This window comes from Gymnoscopelus microlampas (assembly GCF_963454915.1).
Source record: "Gymnoscopelus microlampas genome assembly, chromosome: 10".
Classification (NCBI taxonomy): domain Eukaryota; kingdom Metazoa; phylum Chordata; class Actinopteri; order Myctophiformes; family Myctophidae; genus Gymnoscopelus; species Gymnoscopelus microlampas.
In genome coordinates, this window is record NC_139947.1 from 44,094,555 (window position 1) to 44,116,124 (window position 21,570).

Consider the following 21,570-nt stretch of genomic DNA (forward strand, 5'->3'; position numbering starts at 1 on the left):
GCAATTAAAAAAAAGAAAAAAAGATATTTTCCAAAAATGTGGAATATGTTTGAAAACATTTTAACAACACAAGCATTGACTTGAAAATGTTTGAGAAATATTGGTTTAAAGTACACTAGAAACAAACCCAAAAAAATGCAACCCGGTCCGGCAGCAACTACCAAATTATTTACAAGCAACTTTACAGAAAAATAAGTCCAAAGTGTCTTATAATAAGCGGACATGGCAACGCTGGTGGCAGGGCTCGGGCATGGGAAGAGAACGAGAGGATGCGCACTACTTGTCGACGCGACAGGATATTATTCCAGAGTGTTCCACGTTTAAGGCCATCTTTGGTCGTCCTCGCCGGTGACAGTGTGTGGTGTGTGGACTATATTCCACTGATCATTAATGCCTAATGATAAATGAACACCATTTGACTTAAAGAGAGACATTTAATACACCCCGAGCAAAGAAAAGGAGCCAATTCGCTGTGTGGACTCACTTGTCATTCTTTCCTTCAATAAATACCCTTCAATTTCACAAGGCAAAAAGAGGGCGAGACAGGAGAGGCGGTGATACAACATGGATGAGGAATATGATGTGATCGTTTTGGGAACCGGACTCACAGTAAGTAACCAAGCTACATTTATTAAGTAATCAAGCTACATTTATTGATTCACTGTAAGCTGCAGGACTATATTTTTTACTTTCAAATGAATGACTTATTGTGGCCTGGGCTGGGCCTGCCTGCTACCATCATAGTAGTCCACTTAAGTGAATGGTTCCTGCATCCCTGTATCTGTTTGTGACATTTAAAAAAAAATACAAATAAATAATGAAAAGTCAAAACGGTATTATAATTGCGAAAAGATCATTCGTATTCATATATTTAATGATGTCCCCATGGTTTAAAATTGACGCGATCAGCTCGTGCACTGCTCTTCTACACACGCTGCTGAATAGCATCTTAGGCGTAACCCATAATGTGATGGTTCCTTCTGCACAGACAGGCCTCCGTTCTAACGTTGGCGCAGGCCTGAGAAGGGTTTTTATTAAATGACTGATCCTTTCCGTGGTCAAAGTCCGTTACACAGCATTATGTCCGGAAAATAAGTTGACATATAGGCCTGGCCTATTCTTCCGACTGCTTATAGATATTCCCATATAAAATGAAATAAAAAATGAACATTTGTCAGTTGTACTATATCAGTTATTAGATTCCGCTATGTCTGAATAGCTATCATAACTTGTCAATGCATAAATGTATGGGCTATTCATTATTGATTTATTTGATTACGCTTATTTCATTGATACAACCTTTTTAAAATAGAAAGATGGTCATATAATAATATTAATAATAATACTTATTATTATTATTGTAATAATAATACTCATTATTATTATTATTATTATTGTTATTATTATTATTATCCAAGAAGATCGCATGGCTTGACTGATCGAGTTGCACATGCGCACACACCCTTTCCTATGTCCTCCCTTCTGCACTCTCTTTAGACTATCTCTCCATCTGTCTGCCTAATGCTGCCTATCATTTTTTCCTTTTACCAAATCGCCTGGTGCATTTCTTTTCTTTTTTTTCATCTATTATCAATGCATGTCTGAGCTTACATTAATTATTGACTTTATTGTCTAGGAATGTATTCTGTCTGGGATCATGTCGGTCAATGGGAAGAAGGTGCTGCACATGGACAGGAACCCATACTATGGGGGAGAGAGCTCTTCCATCACCCCTCTGGAGGAAGTAAGGGCGCTGTTTGGATCTATAAAAAACAGTCAATATATTTTATGTCTTGAATTCCACTGATCAAATACCTGTTCCTTTGAGTTTCTATTGCTAACTGTCATTTTGGGACCCAGGGTTGTTTTTTACAAGATTCTGTAATATCTTTTGTGTTCCATAGCTATACAAGCGCTTTGACCTTCCAGATAGCCCTCCTGAGTCAATGGGCAGAGGGAGAGACTGGAACGTTGACCTCATCCCCAAGTTTCTCATGGCCAATGGTCAGTCTCACATGAAAACGTGTATTAGAATAGTGTCATCAAGTTCTCAGGCTTTGGTCACTATATCCCTATAAACATTGTTGCAATACGTAGAAATGTCTCTGTTTTTTATATATTTGAGTAAAAAAAAGTAAACATGGATGTTGAGCTATGACAAAGCAGCAACATTCTAATAAAATCAACATAACTATTATTTGTGTGTGAACTCAGGCCAGCTTGTGAAGATGCTGCTCTACACAGAGGTGACACGGTATCTGGACTTCAAAGTAGTAGAGGGTAGCTTTGTCTACAAAGGAGGAAAGATCTACAAGGTGCCATCAACTGAGACTGAGGCTCTAGCTTCAAGTAAGTTAACAGGACACGTGTCATTACAAATTGTGATCATAGATACAGATATCTTTGGAATAATGTGTAGGAAGAAAAAATAATTCCACCATGCCTTTCTTTGAACTCAGATCTCATGGGGATGTTTGAGAAGCGAAGGTTCCGGAAGTTCTTAGTCTTTGTGGCCAACTTTGATGAGAATGACCCCAAAACCTTTGAGGGTGTGGACCCCAAAACAACAACGATGAGGGACGTATACAAGAAGTTTGACCTCGGGCAGGACGTCATCGACTTCACCGGCCACGCCCTCGCCCTCTACAGGACAGACGAGTAAGAGCAACAAATATAATCTATTGTTTTTCTTTATCTAATCTAATCGAATCGAATCGAATCGAATCATGTTTTGAATACCTAATACCCAATAAAGAAATTATACTTAATACCTAATTTTGTAATGTGATTATATTATTTATATTATTTATATTATTTATATTATTTATATTATTTATATTATTATATTTAACACTCACTTTATGAAAGCTGGTTTTGCTTATTGTCCTTAAGTTATAGAGTATTAATCAGATTACTGTTTTTACTTGAGAGTTGATCTCAAATGATGACAATGGTTGACTTGGTTAAATTATTCACTTTCTTCTAGCCATTGTGTCCAATAAAATAATGAGAGCTAACTTTTTATTTATCTTCAATATTATTTATTGATCATTGTCTCTTGCTGTTCTCTACCCTCCAACAGCTACCTTGACGTTGCCTGCTTGGAGACGATCAATCGTATTAAGCTGTATAGTGAATCCCTGGCACGATATGGCAAGAGCCCATACCTCTATCCTCTGTATGGTCTAGGGGAGCTGCCACAAGGATTTGCCAGGTTTGTTCATGTCTTTTGATATTATATATATTATATATATATATTGATTTTTACAACAGCACTTTATAGTACAGAGAGCGTACAGTCTGTCTTGTGTAAATCTCATTAAATGCCATGGTATGATTTAATATATTTTCCCCCACACACTTGCCTTATAGGTTAAGTGCAATCTACGGTGGAACTTACATGCTGAACAAGCCAGTTGAAGAGATTGTGATGGAAGACGGCCATGTGGTTGGGGTGAAATCCGAGGGCGAGGTATATTACAAAGTTTTATTTTGAGCATAGTGTGAGCATATTTTCCTTTCTTTTCATTATCCAGTAACTAAATCTGTTCTTTCATATGAAAAAAGGAGAGGAGAGGATGTACTTTTTCACAGTACATTTGCACATATTATGTGAAATTTGTCCTTTGCATTTGATAAATGGTATTGCACTTTTCTAGTCTTCTGACCACTCAAAGAACTTTACAACGTGTTCATTAATAATAATAATAATAATAGCTCAGATTTATATAGAGCTTTTCTAAGTACCCAAAGTCGCTTCACGCAAAGAAAAGGCAGTAACCAACTTTATTAAGAGGAAAAACAATACAAGATAAGATAAGTGCTACATTAAAAGATAAAAGGTTAAGTATGGGTTGGGGAGGCATCTTAACCAGACCTCAGCTGGGAAAAGCCTCTTGAAGAGGTGGGTTTTGATTGAGGTGTTGAAGGAGAGGAGGGACTGGTCATTTTTGAAGTGGTTGGGGAGTGCATTCCAGGGGGGGGGGGGGGGGGGGCAGAAACAGAGAAAGCCCTGTCCCCCCCAGGTATGGTACTTGGCTGGCTCGGGGACCTCCAGGAGGTTGGCTTCACTGGACCTGACAGCATCACATTCACACACTTTCACACACCGATGATGGAGGGAAACAAGCAAGGCACTAACCTGCTCATTGGGAGTAGTTAAGATAGGATAAAATAATATAAACCTTTCTTGATTTGGGATGGAAATTCAGGTGTCATAGCAGCAATAATCTCTCAAGACAGATTCAGAGCTCCACAGCTGAATCTGTCGGAAACTCCTGTTACAACGTGTAGAGTTTATTGTTAGTAGGAATGAAATCAAAGACGCACCACCGGAAGAGGAGGGCTTAAGGAGAGTGAATGGGCCGACATCCGGACTCTACTTTTTCTCTCTTTTTTTTTGGCGATGGGTTCCCACTTCCCAGATTGTAGCAGCAATAGTAGCAAGGTTGAAACATAGGAAAGGCACAAGTGTAAAAGTGAAAAAAAGAGAAGAGGTTTAGGGTCTTGCTCAATGACACAGAGACACTATGGCAGGAGTCGTCCGGCATGGAATCCGGTTCCCAGACAACTGCTGGGGGCAGTGGCTCAGGGGTAGAGTGGCCGGGTAGAGTGAACTGGAAAACCGCAAGGTTCCCAGTTCGATCCTGGGCTGGGGCGCTCCCCTAGAGTTAGTGTCGAAGTGTCCTTGAGCAAGATGCTGAACCCCTAATTGCTCCCGGTGAGCAGGTTGGTGCCTTGCATGGTTTCCTCCGCCATCGGTGTATGAATGTGTGTGTGAATGGGTTAATGGCACAATCAATGTAAAGCGCTTCGGATAGAAGCGCTATATAAATGCACCATTTACCATTTTCAGGGATGGCAAACTCATTTTAGCTCAGGGGCCACATGGAGGAGGGCCAGAGGGCCAGAGGGCCGGACCGGTACCGGACCGGTACCGGACCGGTAAAATCATGGCATAATAACTAATAATAACAATAACAACAACTTCAGATAGTTTTCTTTGTTTACTTTACTTAGTCTTAGTTAGTACAAGCACATTCTGAAAATGTAAACTTCACAAATAGGGATGGCCAAATGGAGACATTTTATTAACCGTTTACCTACCGTTAGGCCTTACCGATTAATTAATCGATAACCGTTAAGAAAAAAAAAAATGTTTTGTTTTTTTTAGTGCCAAAATACATTTTATTTCAAAGGGCCAAGTCTACACAGTTTGTTTTGTGTCTCCAGCAGAGTTTCTAGTGTCTCTATCTCTCTCTGGAAGAGGTTGCACATGAACTCTGCAGCCGCACTGAGGCGCTCCAACAAAGACGAGGAAGAAGAAGAGGAAAGTGGAAGTTACGTGTGGTTGCAGGTGTAGACTTGGCCAAAAAACAATTAAAACAGTTTTGGCACTTTAAAAAAAAAAAAAAAAAAAAAAAAAATCTTTTTTTTTTTTTTTTTTTTTTAATTTTTTGCAAAATCATCTCGCGGGCCGGATTAAACTAGTTAGCGGGCCTGATCCGGCCCGCGGGCCGTATGTTTGACATCCCTGATTTAACTGCTCTACTTCCTGAGCCACTGCTGCCCAATTTAAAGGAATGCTCCACAGTTTTCAACCTCATCTCTATGTCTTTATCGGTAGGAGTACATACATGGTGCTAAGTCCGTCAACACTCTCATGTATCACTGATTTGCCAACTGAAAGCACCCCAGATTGTCCTTATGGTGATGTTAGCGCAAAAAGGGCCACTAGAGGCAATAAAAGTAAGTAAGCCTTGCCAAGCTATGTGGCCCATGCAGGAGCCTTTCTCCTGTTTCTGTAGTGTGAAACAGCTTGATGTACAAGTACATCCCCTGGACATGACGCTAGTATGTCGTAGGGACCCCAATCCAACCCTTGATGCTGAGTGCCAAGCAGGGAGGCATTGGGTCCCATTTTTTTATAGTCTTTGGTATGACCTGGGGGGTCCAACCCCCGACCTCCAAATCTCAGGGCGGACACTCTAACCACAAGGCCACTGAGCTGGTTAGGGGCATTGGCCTCAGGGAATACTTGAAAACCAACCAGAAATTGGGGGATCAGACTGCAAAGGGCCATGTTCAGGATGGGACAGAAGAAATTGAGTGTAATTAGAAAGTGTTTGCATCGATCAACACAGTTAATGCCACAAACTGACTAGACAGCCACATATTATGTGCTGAGAAGGAATAAGGCCAAGACATTTTTGCAGGTGGGATTAACATTGCTCTCTGCCCCCATCGCTGTGCAGGTGGCTCGTTGTAAGCAGCTCATCTGTGACCCCAGCTACATTCAGGACCGTGTGCGCAAGTCAGGTCAGGTGATCCGTGTGATCTGCATCCTCAGCCACCCCATCAAAAACACTAATGACGCCAACTCCTGCCAGATTATCATCCCTCAGAATCAGGTCAACCGCAAGTCAGGTGAGCACCAATCTATTCTGCACATCAAAAAATCTGTTTAGAAAATCCCAGATCGGAGTAGATTTGTATATGGCTGCAGCATGGGCTAGGGTTTGTCAAATCAACAAACAGAATAGTGAAAGAGAGAACAAATTAGTTTTAATTAAAATAAATGAAAAAAGAAATAGGAGCAAATGGGACTCTGATTAACATTACTATTTCAGAATTATTTCGGAATTAATATCATATATGCCATTGTTGTACTGTAGTTAGCTATGCAATTCCTCAGAAATGACTTTCTCTTCCCACTTCCCCTGTTGTCCATGGTGCAGACATCTATGTGTGTATGATCTCCTATGCTCACAACGTGGCGGCCCAAGGGAAATACATTGCCATTGTCAGCACCACAGTGGAGACCAGTGAGCCAGAGACTGAGATAGAGCCAGCGCTGGAGCTGCTGGAACCCATCGACCAGAAGTCTGTTCTGTCTCTGTTATCTCTACCTCTGTTCACCTTTTGCTCAATCTATAGATCTATAGATCTAGATAACCAAGCCAAACTGACCGTAAAAAATCTGTAGACACTTAAATTCTGTGATTTAGTAAGAGGATTCTGGTAATCTGTCATTATGATTAATCAGTTTTCTCTTTTTTTGCAGGATGGTGGCCATTAGTGACCTTTATGAGCCCACAGATGATGGCACTGAGAGCCAGGTGAGTGAAACTGATCTAAAAGGGTTTGCTGCTGTAAAATAAAACAGGCTACATTCACAGCTGGTGTTTTAAAAACACTGAAATGTGCTTTTTAACTGATATGTAGGTGTGGTTTGAGATTATAATTTGCACTTTTTACCTGCGCAAATAGGTGGTATGTTGAACTGCCGATGTTTCATGTGCTAAATCTCAGTTCTCTTTCCCAGTGGTTGAAAATCAAAAGTTCATGGATGTTTTGTAGGCTCTTACTGTAGTACGACATCAATGTACGTAATAAGTTAAAGTTGGATATTGGGTGGCCATAGTTCCTCCACCTGACCCTGCTTCCACTGCCCATTTCATAGAATTTATTTCAACAAGTGGGGTCAGGGGGACAGGGAGGAAGCAAAACATCCTCATTTGATCACCCTTTAAGGGAATGCAAAGACGAGAATATTAATCTATGCCTGCATTTCCGTCTTGTCCAGATCTTTGCCTCGCGGGCCTATGATGCCACCACTCACTTTGAGACCACCTGCAATGACATCAAAGACATCTACAAACGCATGACCGGGAGCGACTTTGACTTTGAGAACATGAAACGCAAACAGAATGATGTGTTTGGGGAGGATGAGCAGTGAGTCAATTGAGGGGCCTCAGCGAGAGGGCAGGGGCCGGGAGAGGAAGGAGGAGGAAAGGTTAAAGAAGGAGCAGAGCCTGTTAAGAGGGGCATTGTCAACCGAAAGGTGGATTTAAAAATGTAACTAAATTAAAATAATATATAATAATAAATGCGGGTGGGAGAACAGAGAGTGTGAGAAAGTCAAGGGTGTGGATTTGGCTCTGTCTGCCTTAAATCATCTGCCTCCTTTTCTTCATGTCCCTCTCTTTCCTTACACACTCCAAAACACACCCACACACACAAACACGCACACAAATAAACACGCACACAAATAAACACACACACACACACACACACACACACACACACACACACACACACACACACACACACACACACACACACACACACACTGTTCCAGTACTCACGCTCCCTATCTCGTCACTGAAAAGCAGGGTTGATACGGTCTTTCATTCCATTGTAGGATCTATAATCATGTCTTAGCTATTATCATTATTAGAGGTGAACCTATTAATTGTTGTTGCAATGTAAAACAAAAAGCCTTTCATCCTTTCTATAATGTCTTTCTCCTCATATCAGAGGGTGGGCAGGACAGAACATGGGCGAGGACACGGAAAAGGCTCAATTAGGAACTCTGACATGAGAGAATTTTAATAGCTTACTGTGGAACTCCATCTTCTGGAGACATCACCTCTACTTGACATGCATGCATCTTTTTACACATTGTAGTATTGTACATAGGATATAACGACACTGCGAAAGAAGGCTGGGCCATTCCACGCATAATTCCTTTCAACCCTGCTTTCACCTTTCTCTTACTTGGTCTTTTACCTGTGTTATTTCAATAGACTCTGCTCCTTTTTTGGCAAAATTTCTTGGCAAAAAAAAAAATGTGATGAGAAGTTATATATAAATGGGCTGTTCTGTCAACTGTCAACTGATATCTGATAGTGCTCACTTTGCAATGCTGTTGTCGTTCCCTGTGCTAACAGGCAAGCTAACCGGTGGCTAATACTGTAACTGTCACCCCCCCTAGACTGTTTTGTTGTTTTCCTCTGTTGCGTGATGTTGACTTTTCTCATTTGAATAGTTTTACTTTCTAACATTTTAAATTATTGAAGAGTTTTATTTCTATATATGTGGTGCATGTTTCACTTGCTGAAGTTATGAAGTTTACAGATCTGAGGTGGAAACTGTGGTCTGGGTACTCTGCTTGAACATTAAAAAGGGAATGTCAGGCAAAAGAAGCATGGAGAGGGGCTGCCTTGAGTGTCGCTGGTCTGTGTGACGTTCTAAAATGTGAAGAAGTATTCTTTGGAAGATTTAGGAATGTGTGATGGGCAAACAAAAAAGATGATCACAGATTTTGCTTGTTGAGATGTTAGGGAGGGTGCCAAGGAGCTAAGAATGTATGTTGTTTGATTCAATATCAGGAAAGGCTCACTTGAAGCGGAGAGGATAATGACTGAAATTTCGGCTCATAGTGAAAGCACCAGATTGCGTCTTGGTTGTTTCAACCCTTGTGTAACAACCCTTGTGCAACGTCATGCAGATAGTCATACCTTGAGGAACTAAGCCCTGTGAATAAAACCTAAACAAATATCACAGACACATAGTGGGAAAACGCTGGACACTCTCATAATAACCCAAAACACTTTTAGTATGTCAGAAGTCCTGAGGCTACAGTTTAAAAGTGCCACCCCACAAGAATGAACCAATATACTTTTATTTGGTTTTAGCCTTAATTTGGGGTTTTATCCGATATGTATGGGATTTCTCAAAAAATATTTCAACAAACCGTTAGCTGCAGATCAGTCCTGTGCCAATACAATTATTGCTGGCTAATCACAGGAAAAATGTGCTGACCATTATACATAATTATACCATTATGTTCTTTAGCAGAGCTGACTGAAAGCAATAGAAGGGAAATTCTCGTCCATCGACTTCAGGCCTATCATTCATTACATGTCTGAGTCAAGGCAACCCTCTGTATCTCTGCACTATACATTTACAGCCAGATTGATCTGTGGCTTGGCTTGTTGCGTTTCTGCAAATGTACTTTTTGCTTCAACCTTTCCCTTTAGAGCACTAAGCACACAGTAAAATCCTCAGTGTTAATTTGACCATTTGTAAACTGAGGATTCTACTGTGCAAGGTTGAAGCAATTCCATGTTGCTTTACCTGTTTACCAATCCCTTAACTCTGAACTAAGTTAATACGTGTTTGGGGTGTTTACGTGTCTTATTGTGATGTTCTATTTATTTGAATTTCACTGATGTACCGGTGGAAGGTTTACGTCAAATGCTGAATATGCTATGCTATTAGTTAATGTTATAACTGATAAAATGGAACTCAAAAGTGATGCACACGACACTATTTGTTTTTTGTTTGTTGTTATTTGCTGTGCTTATTTAATGATCATTCCAGTGTTGCATTATGGTTTAATATGATTATAGCATTCTTAACAAACTGATTTAGACAGGATAATAGCATCAGCCTCCGTCGTGGAGCTGAATTCAAAAATCATTACCAATCTAAATAGTCAACATACTTACCTACATATACTGTACAACTGTCTATTCACAACAAGTTCACACTGTGTGCATAGTTGAAAGTATGTCCTTTATCCTGGTACCATGTTATTTGAAAATAACTGGAATACTGTTTACTCTTTGTCTGTGGTTATATTTGAAATGTCCCTCTTTTTCTCACCATCAGACACTGTCTCTTCTCTTTTTTTATTTATCTAAAACAAAAGCCTACTGTGTGGTTGTACTGTTTTAATTTCCATCCAGTTTGGCCTTTGACGACGACTATTGACAATATCCCTTGAATTTGACAAAAATAGTTCAGGCTGAGTAGTAGACAACTTACAGTCCTTGTTTGATCACTAGTATATGAACAATGCCTAATGTCTTGTGTAACAAATAAAATGAATTAAACCATGAATGAAATGATAGAAAAATAAAAAGCACATGGCAAACCTGGAACATCCCAAACTTTTGATTTCTCTTGTTTTTTTATGAAGATGTATAATAACTGCGCATTCTTTTGGATTGTCTATACATAATATAATACATACATTTATACTCTATATACATTTGATAAAAATAAAACTCGAGCAATGATAAAATTCTTCATAATTACACTTAAATATATGTAATATAAATATAATCATTTTATATAATTGGCTCCAGAAATACAATAATAATTCTCCTGTGTGTGTATGTGTAATCGTTCCAAAATAAAATATACCAATAATATGCAATTTATACACAGACCATTTGAACCTGTCAAAATCTTCCCATACATTTTGCTAGCGAATACATAGCTAGCGACATTTAGGCTGGCTATGCGAGGCTAGAAAGTATTGGAAGCTCAAATGAAACTGTCTTTGTAGTTGCCATGTGAACAGGAAAAGGATCAGTCTGCCACTGTTTTCCATACCAACCACAGAACATGGACCCAGTTCAAATTCTATGAAGCAGAGAGTACAATGACATCATTTCATCCCTGACTATGTCTTCAATGCGTTTGTTGATCTTTTTTTCTTTGCAGCTGTCGCATGCACTGTAGCAGACCCCTCCCAGCTACACCCCCCCCCCCCCTCCACCCCATCTCTTTTGCTCTCAGAGGAGTTGAGGATGACTCAGTAAGACTCACTGACATCATGTCATTTTAGCATCAGCGTTTGTTCATCCTTCATCTAATAATCATTCCATGATGATTATTCTGACTTCAGCTGTTCCAGGAGTTTATTTATTTATTGTAATTAAAGTTATTTATAAGTGATCCACCACATAGCTCTGGTATGGATAACCCAGCAGTCTCTCCACTTCGGCCTTGGGCACCACCCAACACCTGCCAAGGTGGCGTTTCCTCACGGTGTCCTTGAGAGTCTTGTCTTGCAAGGTGACAGGCATGTATGTTGACCCCAACTTTAGCGTCCCCCTGGCCAGCAGCCCCTCCTTGCTGTGTCGGTGGACACCTGCCCCCAGAGGATCCCTCACAGGAGTGACACTCATGTCGGCATGCTGGAACTGTCCTGTGCACAAGGAAAGTACAAGGGGTCGGATGATAATACATTTTAAGCTGAAATGAAATCCATACGTTTATGCTCCCACGTGGGAGGCCAAATATCTGCCACTCATTCAAGAGGGAATCCCCCGCTTGGCCAAGAAAATACTGGGCTTATGAGCTTCAGGCAATTTTACTTATCAACCAGTAGGTGTCCTACCACTCCCATCCAATGCAGTTGTGCAAGTTATATTGTACTTACTTATATGCAACCATACTGATTGGTTAGAATGATGTTTTATTCATTAAAGCAGCACTACATAACTTTTTTTAATGAATAAAATGTAATTTTGTCCAAGTTGTAGGTTTAATAAGAGCTTACAGGCAAAATAGGGCAGCAAATTAAACAAAACACAACGCAAAACGTACCAAGAAGGCCTCGAGTTGAGGCTGAGAGCCCCTGTCCATCTGTGATGTAGAATCCCAGGTGGGCCATCTGCAGATAACTGGGGTGCTTGTACTGGTGGAACAGAACCAGGAAACGCACATCCTTAGCCAGCTCTACCCAACAGCTACGGTGGTTATCCACGGCGACCCTCACGCCCTGGCGTGTCATGGAGCCTTGCTGATTTATGGGCAAGGTGTCCCGCCCCTCCCCCTCCACCACTACGGCATCCAATGAGAGTGTGATCACAACATGCCCGGAGGTGCCCATGGAGGAGGAGATGGTGAGTTTGTCGAAGTAGGTTCGAGAGCGTTCTTCTACGCCATGCTTGGAGGGAGCGCCCATGAGGTGACCGTCCACTGTGATTCCTTCATTGCCAATAGAAAGAGATGTTGTGTTTTAAAAACAATGTATGTGACAAGGCAGAATGGACTCTATCAGCGTGTGAAAGTGGATTTAATACTATTTACAGCTTTCCATTTTACTGGATACTGAGTTGGGCTCTACACAGAAAAAATCCTCAGTGTTGTGTCCACTTAGTTACATTTGAGTTACAAATGGATAAATTAACACGAGGACGACCGATGTTTATGCATAATTTTATACTTCTTCACATGACCGTGTCACTTACCAAAAATAACTGACTTTTAAGTGAAAGTGTGAGCAACACTGTTGTGTGCCAAAGCATAAATGAGGCTTCATTGTCTTGCAGGAGAGGATGCTGCTCTGTGGAACATGCAATATGGCTCACCTCTCTCTGGGTCCTCTAACAGTCTCAGAACATCATTGGCCCTGCCGTCTATTGTGAAACACAGGTTCTGATGGAGCTTTGGCAGCTGAACCACAAAATGAGGATCTCCGTCAACTACAAAATACAACATCAAACATGAAAGTAACATTAAGGTATACTAATATAACTAGTATACTCATGCACTGTTATCATCTATAGTACAAATGATCATGCATGTGTTGTTAAAAGAAGATTATACGCTTACCTGAAGAAGAGAAGACTCTGACAGAGCTCAGTCTCGCCGGGGGGTCTAAAAGGACAAGACATTCAACTAAAGGACAGTCCTCCTCCTGCCCAAGCACTGGAATCAATGACAGGTCTAAACAAGGTTTGCAAGCAGTGGCTGTATATTATTACGGTATTTAGTGATATCTTAAAGTGATAAATACTGTTGCTGTAAACACCACCCATTACCTACCAAATGATTCTGCGTCAGCGGTATCATCCCCTGAAAAGGAATAATATGCATTGAATCAGATCAGAATCTTTTCCACTTTCAAAGAATTTACTCTTGCTTAGGATTTTAAACTTACAGGAATCATAGTTGAGATCGTAGTCATAATCATAAGTTGCATCATAGTCTGATGAATAAAGGAAGAAATTAAAATGTTGCAGGAAATCAAACTCAGCGGACAGTACATTCAGCACCATGCTAGGGAAGATTAGTCCGGATTTCTATCAGCATTGCAACCACAGTTTGTGAAATATTAATAGAAACACTCACCTTTCACAAGGTCAATATCTATGATAAATGGATATAGGAGAGAAAATAAGATTAATAGTTCACACTCAGTTCCAATACCATCTTCCAACTGATTATAATGGAACACCATCATTTATCATTCAATGCAATTCCACAATGTCAGTTAAAATGTAATACACATGTCAAAGCAGTGAGTCAATACACATAAAGAATATTTATTCACCTTTTCTCTGGATCTGAATGGAGGTAGAGACATCTAGTGGGGAAATACAGAACATGACATTAGGGACCTAATATTTCAATTCTGCATTAATCATGTACAGCATGCTTGGTACTACTGATAATAATTTATTTATAAAGCACTTTTTGAAAACAATATTACAAAGTGCTCAACAATGCCAAACCTCCATAGAGATAAACAACAGTCAATTAAAATTCAGTTAAGATAACAAAAAAGAATATATATATATATATATATATATATATATATATATATATATATATATATATATAATATTATATTATGGCCGGCCGGCGGACCACAGCCACGTAACTTTGACTCACACATAACCATAAACAAACCCGATACGCCCATAATTAGGCACCACGGCCACGTCACTATGACTCAGACATAACTATGAATAAGCCCAATACACCCATATAGGCATGTCACTATGACTCAGACATAACCATAAACAAACCCGATACGCCCATATATAGGCATATATGGAGATCTCGTTGTCCATGGCCATAGATCCGACTGCTATGCCCATATACCGTATGGTTATGTGCATATAAAGGACAGGCCGACTTCAAACACTGTGCAACAGCAAGGACTCAAGGGCTGCATATAGACATATAGGTATCTAGTTGTCCAGAACCACCCCGATCCAACCGATATACCCATATATGGGCATGCCAATATTTGGGCATATAATGATGACATCGGGGATCTCCATATATGGGCATAAAAGGGACATGGACTAACAGATTTATGCTGCGTTCAAACTGGCAGCTACAAAGATACAGGGACACAGGTATACAGACAGATACAGAGATTTCCATATATGGGCCCAAAGGGGACACAGACGGGTACAATGGGTACTCTGACAAAGCCCCGACACTATGACTCAGACATATCGGTCGGATCGGCGGTGCGACGTAGGTGTACGCGGCCCGAACCCCTGAAGTGATTTAAAAGATGACACTGACTTAGCTAGCCTTAAATCCTCAGGGCAAGGCATTCCAGAGTCTAGGTGCCCAGGCCGCAAAAAAAAGAGAACGATGACTGCACTGTTTTATAATTCAACACAGCACTTCTAAGAGCATAATTATAAGTTTGACTCAATGGACAATAACGCAAAGTAGAGCGGACGACCTACCCAGAAGCCCCGCTGCCTCCCATAGTTTTGGTCCATCGGTTGCACCAGGCATTGGTGCAAATGTTCCAGAAACCAACGCCAAGTTGCTAATATTTATATCCAAGTCTGAATCTGTACTGTTGTCTTGCGAGGCTGGAGCTGGGGCAGGAGTGGGGGACGTCAGGGGGGTCAGTAACTCCTGAGGCATGGCGGTGACCTCTGGTGGGGAAGCGTCTGTGACAGACATGGTGCTGTTCTCTGTCTCTGATGAAGGCAGGGTCACTCTGACAGGCGGGAGGACAGTCCTCGCCATGCTGGGCTGCGGCGTGACGATTTTCCCGGCTGGGGGCACGGGGTCGGTTCTGATGGGGGCTAGTGGTGCCGTCGTAGTGGATGCACTGAGTGTAGTGGAGGTTCTTGTTGTGGTGGGAGGGTTTGTTTTGATGAGATGAGGCTCCAGGGTGGAGGATTTGTTGGGTGCTGGCGGAGGGGCGGTTTTTAGGGAGTTTTTCCTACCAGGAGCAGCAGAGGCTGTTTTGGGTGAATTCGGGAGGGGAGTGGGGACCTTCCCAGAGAGAGGTGCTGGAGCCGTTTTGCCTGAAGTTGGGCTAGAAGTTGTAGTGGTTTTCCTGGTGGACGGCGGAGCCACCGTTCTCCCTGATGGAGGCGACTTGGAGGTCTTTTTGGGTTGAGGGGTGTATATGGGGCGTCCAGGAGGTGGCTGAGGTTTTGGAGGCTTAGTGGCTGCAGGGTCTGATTTAGATTTAACAGGCTTGTGATTAGAAGGTGAGCTTGCCTTCTTCCAAAATGCTGCTGTTTTGGTGGTAGTTGCGACCGTGCTGGTCGTAGTGGTGGTTGTGCCAGATGAGGTGGTGGGTTTAATAGTGGTAGTGGTTGGAGTTGCCTCATCTGTATCAGGCTTTACTACCACTAAAGAAGTGACCGGCGTGACAAAGTTATATTTGAGAGAGAGGTTGGAGGCTTTGTCTGCCAGTAGCCTCTGCGCTGCAGGGTCATTGCTCTTCAGTTTAGCCAGCAGCAGCTCTTTGATGGTGAAATAAGCCCAGAGTCGATGCACAAAGCTAGAGACTCCCTCTATTCCCTCAACACAGCCTACTGATTCTACAGTCCCATTCCCCTTCACCTTGGGGATCAACACATTGTTATCCACCCTCATACTCTGCTTTGAATCGACAGCGCTCAGCGACACCTTCAAATCCTTGATCCCTGGCTTAACCCTCCCGGTCACCACCAGCTCAGAGCCCTGGAAGTAGTTTGGGAAAAGGGAACGCGTGACATCAAACGCTTGGTCGTCCAGGTAGGACAGTTGGACGTCAGACAGCAAGGGGCTGGCCACTTCATCATAGAAGCCCTTCAGCTGTAATGCCGCGTCTGCGTCCTCATAGACCATTCTAGCCACTCCGCGGTTGTCCAGGGCCAAGCGTTTCAGCAGCGCAAAGTCTGCGTCGTCCCCAAACGCTAGGCCAAACAGAGAGGTAGCGCCCAGAGCATCCTTGGCATTACTGAGGATGGTGTCGCCCGCTGTCACACCGATGGTTGCTTCTCCGTCCGTTAGGAAGATCACCAGAGGAACACGGCGTGCCCCAGAGGATGAGGACTGGCCGGGGGTGGCAGAGAGAAGGGGGTTGACAAGCTGGGCAGCTGAAAGCAAAGCTGCATTGATGTTGGTCCCTGAAGCAGGAGAGGACCAGCAACAGAGTGAAGATGGAAAATAGAACATGAATGAATATCAAATAAATTGGATTGAACAAAACAAAACGTTTTTTAAAAGCTTAAAATGTTATAATAGATTTTGTGATGTTGTGAATAATTCCACATTCCAACTCACATCCTTCAGCGATTATTCTCTTCACAAATTCTTTGGCTTCTCGCACATTCTGGCGAGTTGCCCGAACGGTGCGTCCCTTCCTCCAGGTGTGAACCTTGTCTGAGAAGGTAATGATGTTAAAGTGGTCTCCCTCTCTAAGATCTCCTAGTATGGTGCCCATGGCCTGCTTGGTCTGAAAAAACACCAACATAACATTTTATTTCATATAGGGTGTCAACTATTTGATGTCTTTAGATATGTTTTCATTCTTATCTTTATAATTGTTAATAAATGGTATAATGGCCAAAAATATACTTTTTATACAAAGGGTCTGTTTGTTCCTACTGCACCTGTTTTATCTTGGCGCCAATCATGGAGCCACTGATATCAATCACAAAGATGACATCTTTGGGAACCACAGGAAGCCCTCGTGGTGCAAAATAATGCACAAAGTAGCCATCATACACCTGAGATAGAGAGAGAGGCACACAAAATAAAACATAACTAAGGTATCGCAGAGAACACCTTTCTTTTCAAATTTGTATATTGTTATGGCCCGCTTAAAATAAATAAATAGAATCAATTGAGTAGAACAGAAAATGCAGTCTCCAACTAAAATTTGGCAGGAAAACTAAACTGCCACAATCTAAAGAATTACTAAGGCAAACAGAAAACAAACAAGCAATGCTCTGGTGTGGCCATGCATTGCTTGTGTGGCCCAGATGGAAGTAATTGGAGGCCCTGGCCAGCTGCCTTCAATCCCTGATTGCCACACCGATTGCCAACCAGGACCCAGCACACTGAAATACATTAGTCAGACACACACACAAACCCTGACAGAGGCCATAGGGCCATCACAGTATGCAGAGTGACTGACTGTCACTCAAATACAGTATACACCGATGGGCCGATGAGAGCTCACCTGGAGATCACCCATGAGGTCTGTGAGTTGCACATCATACTGGATGATGAAGTCTGCATTGAGGCCCTTCGTGGAGACACTGTTCTGCTGCTGCAGTGTGGGGCTGTAGCGGACGCGGCCACAGCCGTTACTCTGCTGGATCTGCGTGGATGCAGGCGCATCACCATCCCCTGCAGGAGAGCATGGCAAGAGACTGAGCACGTCAGTCACTCCCATGTGGTAGCACAGTGATTCTCAACCTATAGGCCGGGGCCCACTGGTGGGTCGTGAGGATATTGCAAGTGATATCTTGTCCACTGTTAAGTGGACAGATGGGTGGGCCGCGAACACTTTTGGGCCCTGATCCAGAAAAGGTTGAGAACCACTGAGGTAGCAGACAAACTTGAAAAACTGGATGAGGTTAGAGCTGAGAAACCAAGAGTCGTTATTGAAATGAATTCTCTAAAGACATGCAAATGCCATACAATAAAGAAATCCAATCACGTGGATCTCGGTATTCACATGGGATCCAATGTGGATCTTGGACAGGTGGCTAGTCTGTGACATCAGTCATCTATGGTGTCAGTCGTCTATGACATATCTAGGACGTATGAGTATGACTCAAAATTTGGGGAAAGATTCAGCCCAATCCGAACCCTGCATGGCATCTTTGGCCGCGCGTGCACAAGAATTTGGGGCTGCTGATCGGTCCAGCAGTTTGCAAGATTAGCTCCGAACACACACACACACACACACACACACACACACACACACACTCACACTCACACTCACACTCACACTCACACTCACACTCACACTCACACTCACACACACACACACACACACACACACTTATAGACGGCTAGCATCCTGCAGAGTCACGCTGTAAACATGCAAATATACATGGTGATAGTGAGATGATAACAGAATGTTCTATATGAACGTGAACTTGATAGAAAACACCCATCCTGACTTGCCCCATGTCCGTACTTCCGAGCTATCATGTGATCGCTGGGAAGTATGGATATGGGTCTTACACTCCAATAAGACATGACCCCTCAGTCTGCCTCTCAAGATTTACCTTGGACAGTATTGGAGAGTAGTCGACTCGTTTTGAGCGGTAGGACTTTGATGAAGCTGATGCCCGTCCTCTCTGATATACTGACGTCCAGGGTGAGGTTCTGGACGGGCTGACCGGGTCTCAAACCCAAACTGAGCTCATACCGTCCAAGGCGCCGTGGCAACAGCTCCTCATAGGTCAGGGAGAAGGACATTCGCTCCCCTGAGGGCACGCTCACTGCTACACGGAACTTCTCAATCTCCCTCTCTCTGGAACACAGTAGAGTAAGGAGTAGCTTGGTTGTGTTGACGATGTTTGCATATTACAGTGTCAGAAAAAAATTTACTTGCTGCATGTCCTGGAAATCATCACCCCTAAAAGGATTTTCCAAAGTGGGATTGTGAAGTGCTAGCAACAGGTTCAAAATACCAACTTGGTAGCAACGAGGCCGGCTGTTTTTCCTTGCTTCTTTGCAGCATCGTAGATTTTCCTGGCGGCGGCTCTTTCCTTCACCTGGGCAACATACACCTTGCCACTGGAGGTGCTGATGGGATAGAAGAGAAATAACAAAATTACTCTCTTCTGTTCTGTATGAGCCACAGCATTCAGAGTATTGCCACCGGGAATAGGCTTAGCTTGCACTGTGCTTTTAGCATGAAATATTTTATTAAGCTCCTTTACATTTGCACCTGGACTTTAACTCTGGTCTCTCGCATGGGAAACCAAACATGTACCGCTCAGCCCAAAGGGGATACCCCCCCCCCCCTCCCCGCCTTAGCTAGGGAGATATTATGCAAGTAGTTGGGCTATACTGTATGTAGAAGCTTGTTTCAGCTCTGCACAAACATATATATTGTGTTTGCAGTTTGCATTGAAAACATGAAACATGAGGTGGGGGTTTTAGCAGAGGTGAGTGGAAAGAAAACAAGATTAATGAAGAGGGATCAAGCAAGCACTTTGTAGCTATGAGGCAGTATACACATGCTACACCCAACAAAATCCCAACAGAAACCTCAGCTTGAGGGCGTAATCCAATTCACACCGCCCAGTTCTCTGATTCCTACTGCCGTTGCTCTTGTCACGTGACAAGGTGCTAAAATAAGGTCAAGTCCTTTGAACAAATATATCCAAATAGAAAAACAACAAGGACCAACCAAAATAAACCCGCAGCCTTGAAACAGGTCTTGTTTCAGACACAGCCGAATGGCATGGGAGAGCCCAGTGGAAAATGGAGTTACTTGTATTTATATGTGGCTGAGAAAGTAAGGGAATGGCTTCACTTGAGTGACCTACACATGGAACACAGTGCTCTCAGTCTGAGACACAGAAGTGCCACAGAACTAAAGAAACACATTTGCCACAGCTATTTTCCTCTGGGTAGTCCATGATGTGCAGTTGGCAATATCTTCTTAGTATATGTGTAAAAATGGGCATGTATGTGCTAGCGTGTGAGGGAGTGTGTGAGGGAGTGAGTGTGTGTGTGTGTGTGTGTGTGTGTGTGTGTGTGTGTGTGTGTGTGTGTGTGTGTGTGTGTGTGTGTGTGTGTGTGTGTGTGTGTGTGTGTGTGTGTGTGTGTGTGTGTGTGTGTGTGTGTGTGTGTGTGAGAGAGAGAGAGAGAGAGAGTGAGAGTGAGAGTGAGGAGAGAGAGAGAGAGAGAGAGAGAATAAGGGAGAAATTAGTGATTACTGTATCTAGAGTCTACGCACACGTCAGTGTAAGGTTGTAAAAAGTATGTTTTTCCGGATTAGTGTTTTTGCTACATGCACATCTGCATATGTGTATGTGAAAGGTTGTGTGTATGCACACATGTGTGTGTGGGACCTACACTATGTCTGCATTGGCATGGTGCCTTAGTAAACAGTGCAGAGCAGAAAGGGGGATAAGACTTGGCATATTCCTGTCATTTTCTCTATTAACTTTTTAACTTGTATTTACAAAGCCTGGTATTCATCTGCCCTGAGGCTCTACCCCCTCACCTGCTTCCGCTCTCAAATCCAAATCTAGGTTTTCTGTCAGGCCTGCAATGGTGGCTTATTTTGTTTTCTTTATATTTAGCAGTTTTAAAGGACAGTGGTTTCCAGCCCTCTTGGTGATCAAATGATGTGCCTCCTCTCAACCGGAATTTTGGTTCCTGACATAACCCCTCTGAAGTCTTATTTCTGGATTTTGTCCATCACCAAACTGGGCTGCATTTATTTAATGGCTCATCCCTTGTGTATTATGGCTCTATTATATCTGCAGTATGCCAAAAGTCAATTTCACTGCCGAAAAGATGGTTCACTTTTCACTTCGAGGGGATGTAACCTTTATGTGGGAATGCATTTAATGTTAATACAATCCCACACTTCCAGTGATGGAATACAAAGGGGGGTTAAATACTAATAGGGAAAGTGATGGACAGACTCGACTCACATGGTGAAGTTAGAGATGAATGCAGAGGAAGGCAGGTCCACCTCGAAGGCAGACTCCTTGGTGAGAGGGAGCTGGTTCCACACTGAACTCTGTACTGTGGTCAGGGCGTAGCGGGACACCACTGAACATTTCACATGGTAGTCCGTCACCTTCAACTGTAATGCAACATACAAACATACTTTTATATATATATATATATATATATATATATATTTTTTTTACGACCAAATGAGTCGTGTACAAATGCATGTACTCCTTTGCACATAACACAATCCTGCATGATAGGGCTGTCCTTGACATTCTTATTCGACTA

At 42.5% G+C, this 21,570-nt stretch overlaps 2 protein-coding genes across 4 annotated transcripts in view; one reads left to right on the forward strand and one right to left on the reverse strand.

The window, feature by feature from the left end:
• Nucleotides 1-321: 321 nt before the first annotated feature.
• On the forward strand, nucleotides 322-11,299 carry gdi1 (GDP dissociation inhibitor 1). Its single transcript, XM_084068865.1, has 11 exons — nucleotides 322-609; nucleotides 1,637-1,744; nucleotides 1,905-2,004; nucleotides 2,215-2,349; nucleotides 2,460-2,658; nucleotides 3,083-3,214; nucleotides 3,373-3,472; nucleotides 6,255-6,426; nucleotides 6,738-6,882; nucleotides 7,064-7,118; nucleotides 7,586-11,299. Exons 1-11 carry the CDS (start codon nucleotides 565-567, stop codon nucleotides 7,736-7,738), a joined length of 1,344 nt encoding a protein of 447 aa, XP_083924991.1. The 5' UTR covers nucleotides 322-564; the 3' UTR covers nucleotides 7,739-11,299.
• A 74-nt stretch (nucleotides 11,300-11,373) lies between these two features.
• itih6 (inter-alpha-trypsin inhibitor heavy chain family member 6) overlaps nucleotides 11,374-21,570 on the reverse strand; it is a 12,757-nt gene continuing 2,560 nt past the window's right edge. Inside the window, exons 3-17 of one of the 3 annotated variants that reach the window (XM_084068820.1) lie at nucleotides 21,258-21,412; nucleotides 19,279-19,389; nucleotides 18,867-19,114; nucleotides 17,807-17,976; nucleotides 17,235-17,351; nucleotides 16,906-17,077; nucleotides 15,078-16,748; nucleotides 13,919-13,951; nucleotides 13,717-13,734; nucleotides 13,526-13,573; nucleotides 13,411-13,440; nucleotides 13,198-13,242; nucleotides 12,954-13,067; nucleotides 12,187-12,570; nucleotides 11,374-11,785 (exon numbers count right to left, since the gene is read on the reverse strand). In XM_084068820.1, the coding sequence (XP_083924946.1) occupies nucleotides 11,523-11,785; nucleotides 12,187-12,570; nucleotides 12,954-13,067; nucleotides 13,198-13,242; nucleotides 13,411-13,440; nucleotides 13,526-13,573; nucleotides 13,717-13,734; nucleotides 13,919-13,951; nucleotides 15,078-16,748; nucleotides 16,906-17,077; nucleotides 17,235-17,351; nucleotides 17,807-17,976; nucleotides 18,867-19,114; nucleotides 19,279-19,389; nucleotides 21,258-21,412 (3,579 nt within the window). In that variant the 3' untranslated portion in view covers nucleotides 11,374-11,522. Of the gene's footprint in view, nucleotides 11,786-12,186; nucleotides 12,571-12,953; nucleotides 13,068-13,197; nucleotides 13,312-13,410; nucleotides 13,441-13,525; nucleotides 13,574-13,716; nucleotides 13,735-13,918; nucleotides 13,952-15,077; nucleotides 16,749-16,905; nucleotides 17,078-17,234; nucleotides 17,352-17,806; nucleotides 17,977-18,866; nucleotides 19,115-19,278; nucleotides 19,390-21,257; nucleotides 21,413-21,570 lie in introns of all 3 variants that reach the window. The other 2 variants (XM_084068819.1, XM_084068818.1) reach the window with 2 other exon arrangements.

Excerpts from the sequence above, each read along its gene's own strand:
- gdi1 (XM_084068865.1), top strand. The coding sequence starts at position 565 with ATGGATGAGGAATATGATGTGATCGTTTTGGGAACCGGACTCACA. Across the intron at positions 2,350-2,459 it reads GACTGAGGCTCTAGCTTCAA|ATCTCATGGGGATGTTTGAG; the intron begins GTAAGTTAACAG and ends CTTTGAACTCAG. Across the intron at positions 2,659-3,082 it reads GCCCTCTACAGGACAGACGA|CTACCTTGACGTTGCCTGCT; the intron begins GTAAGAGCAACA and ends ACCCTCCAACAG.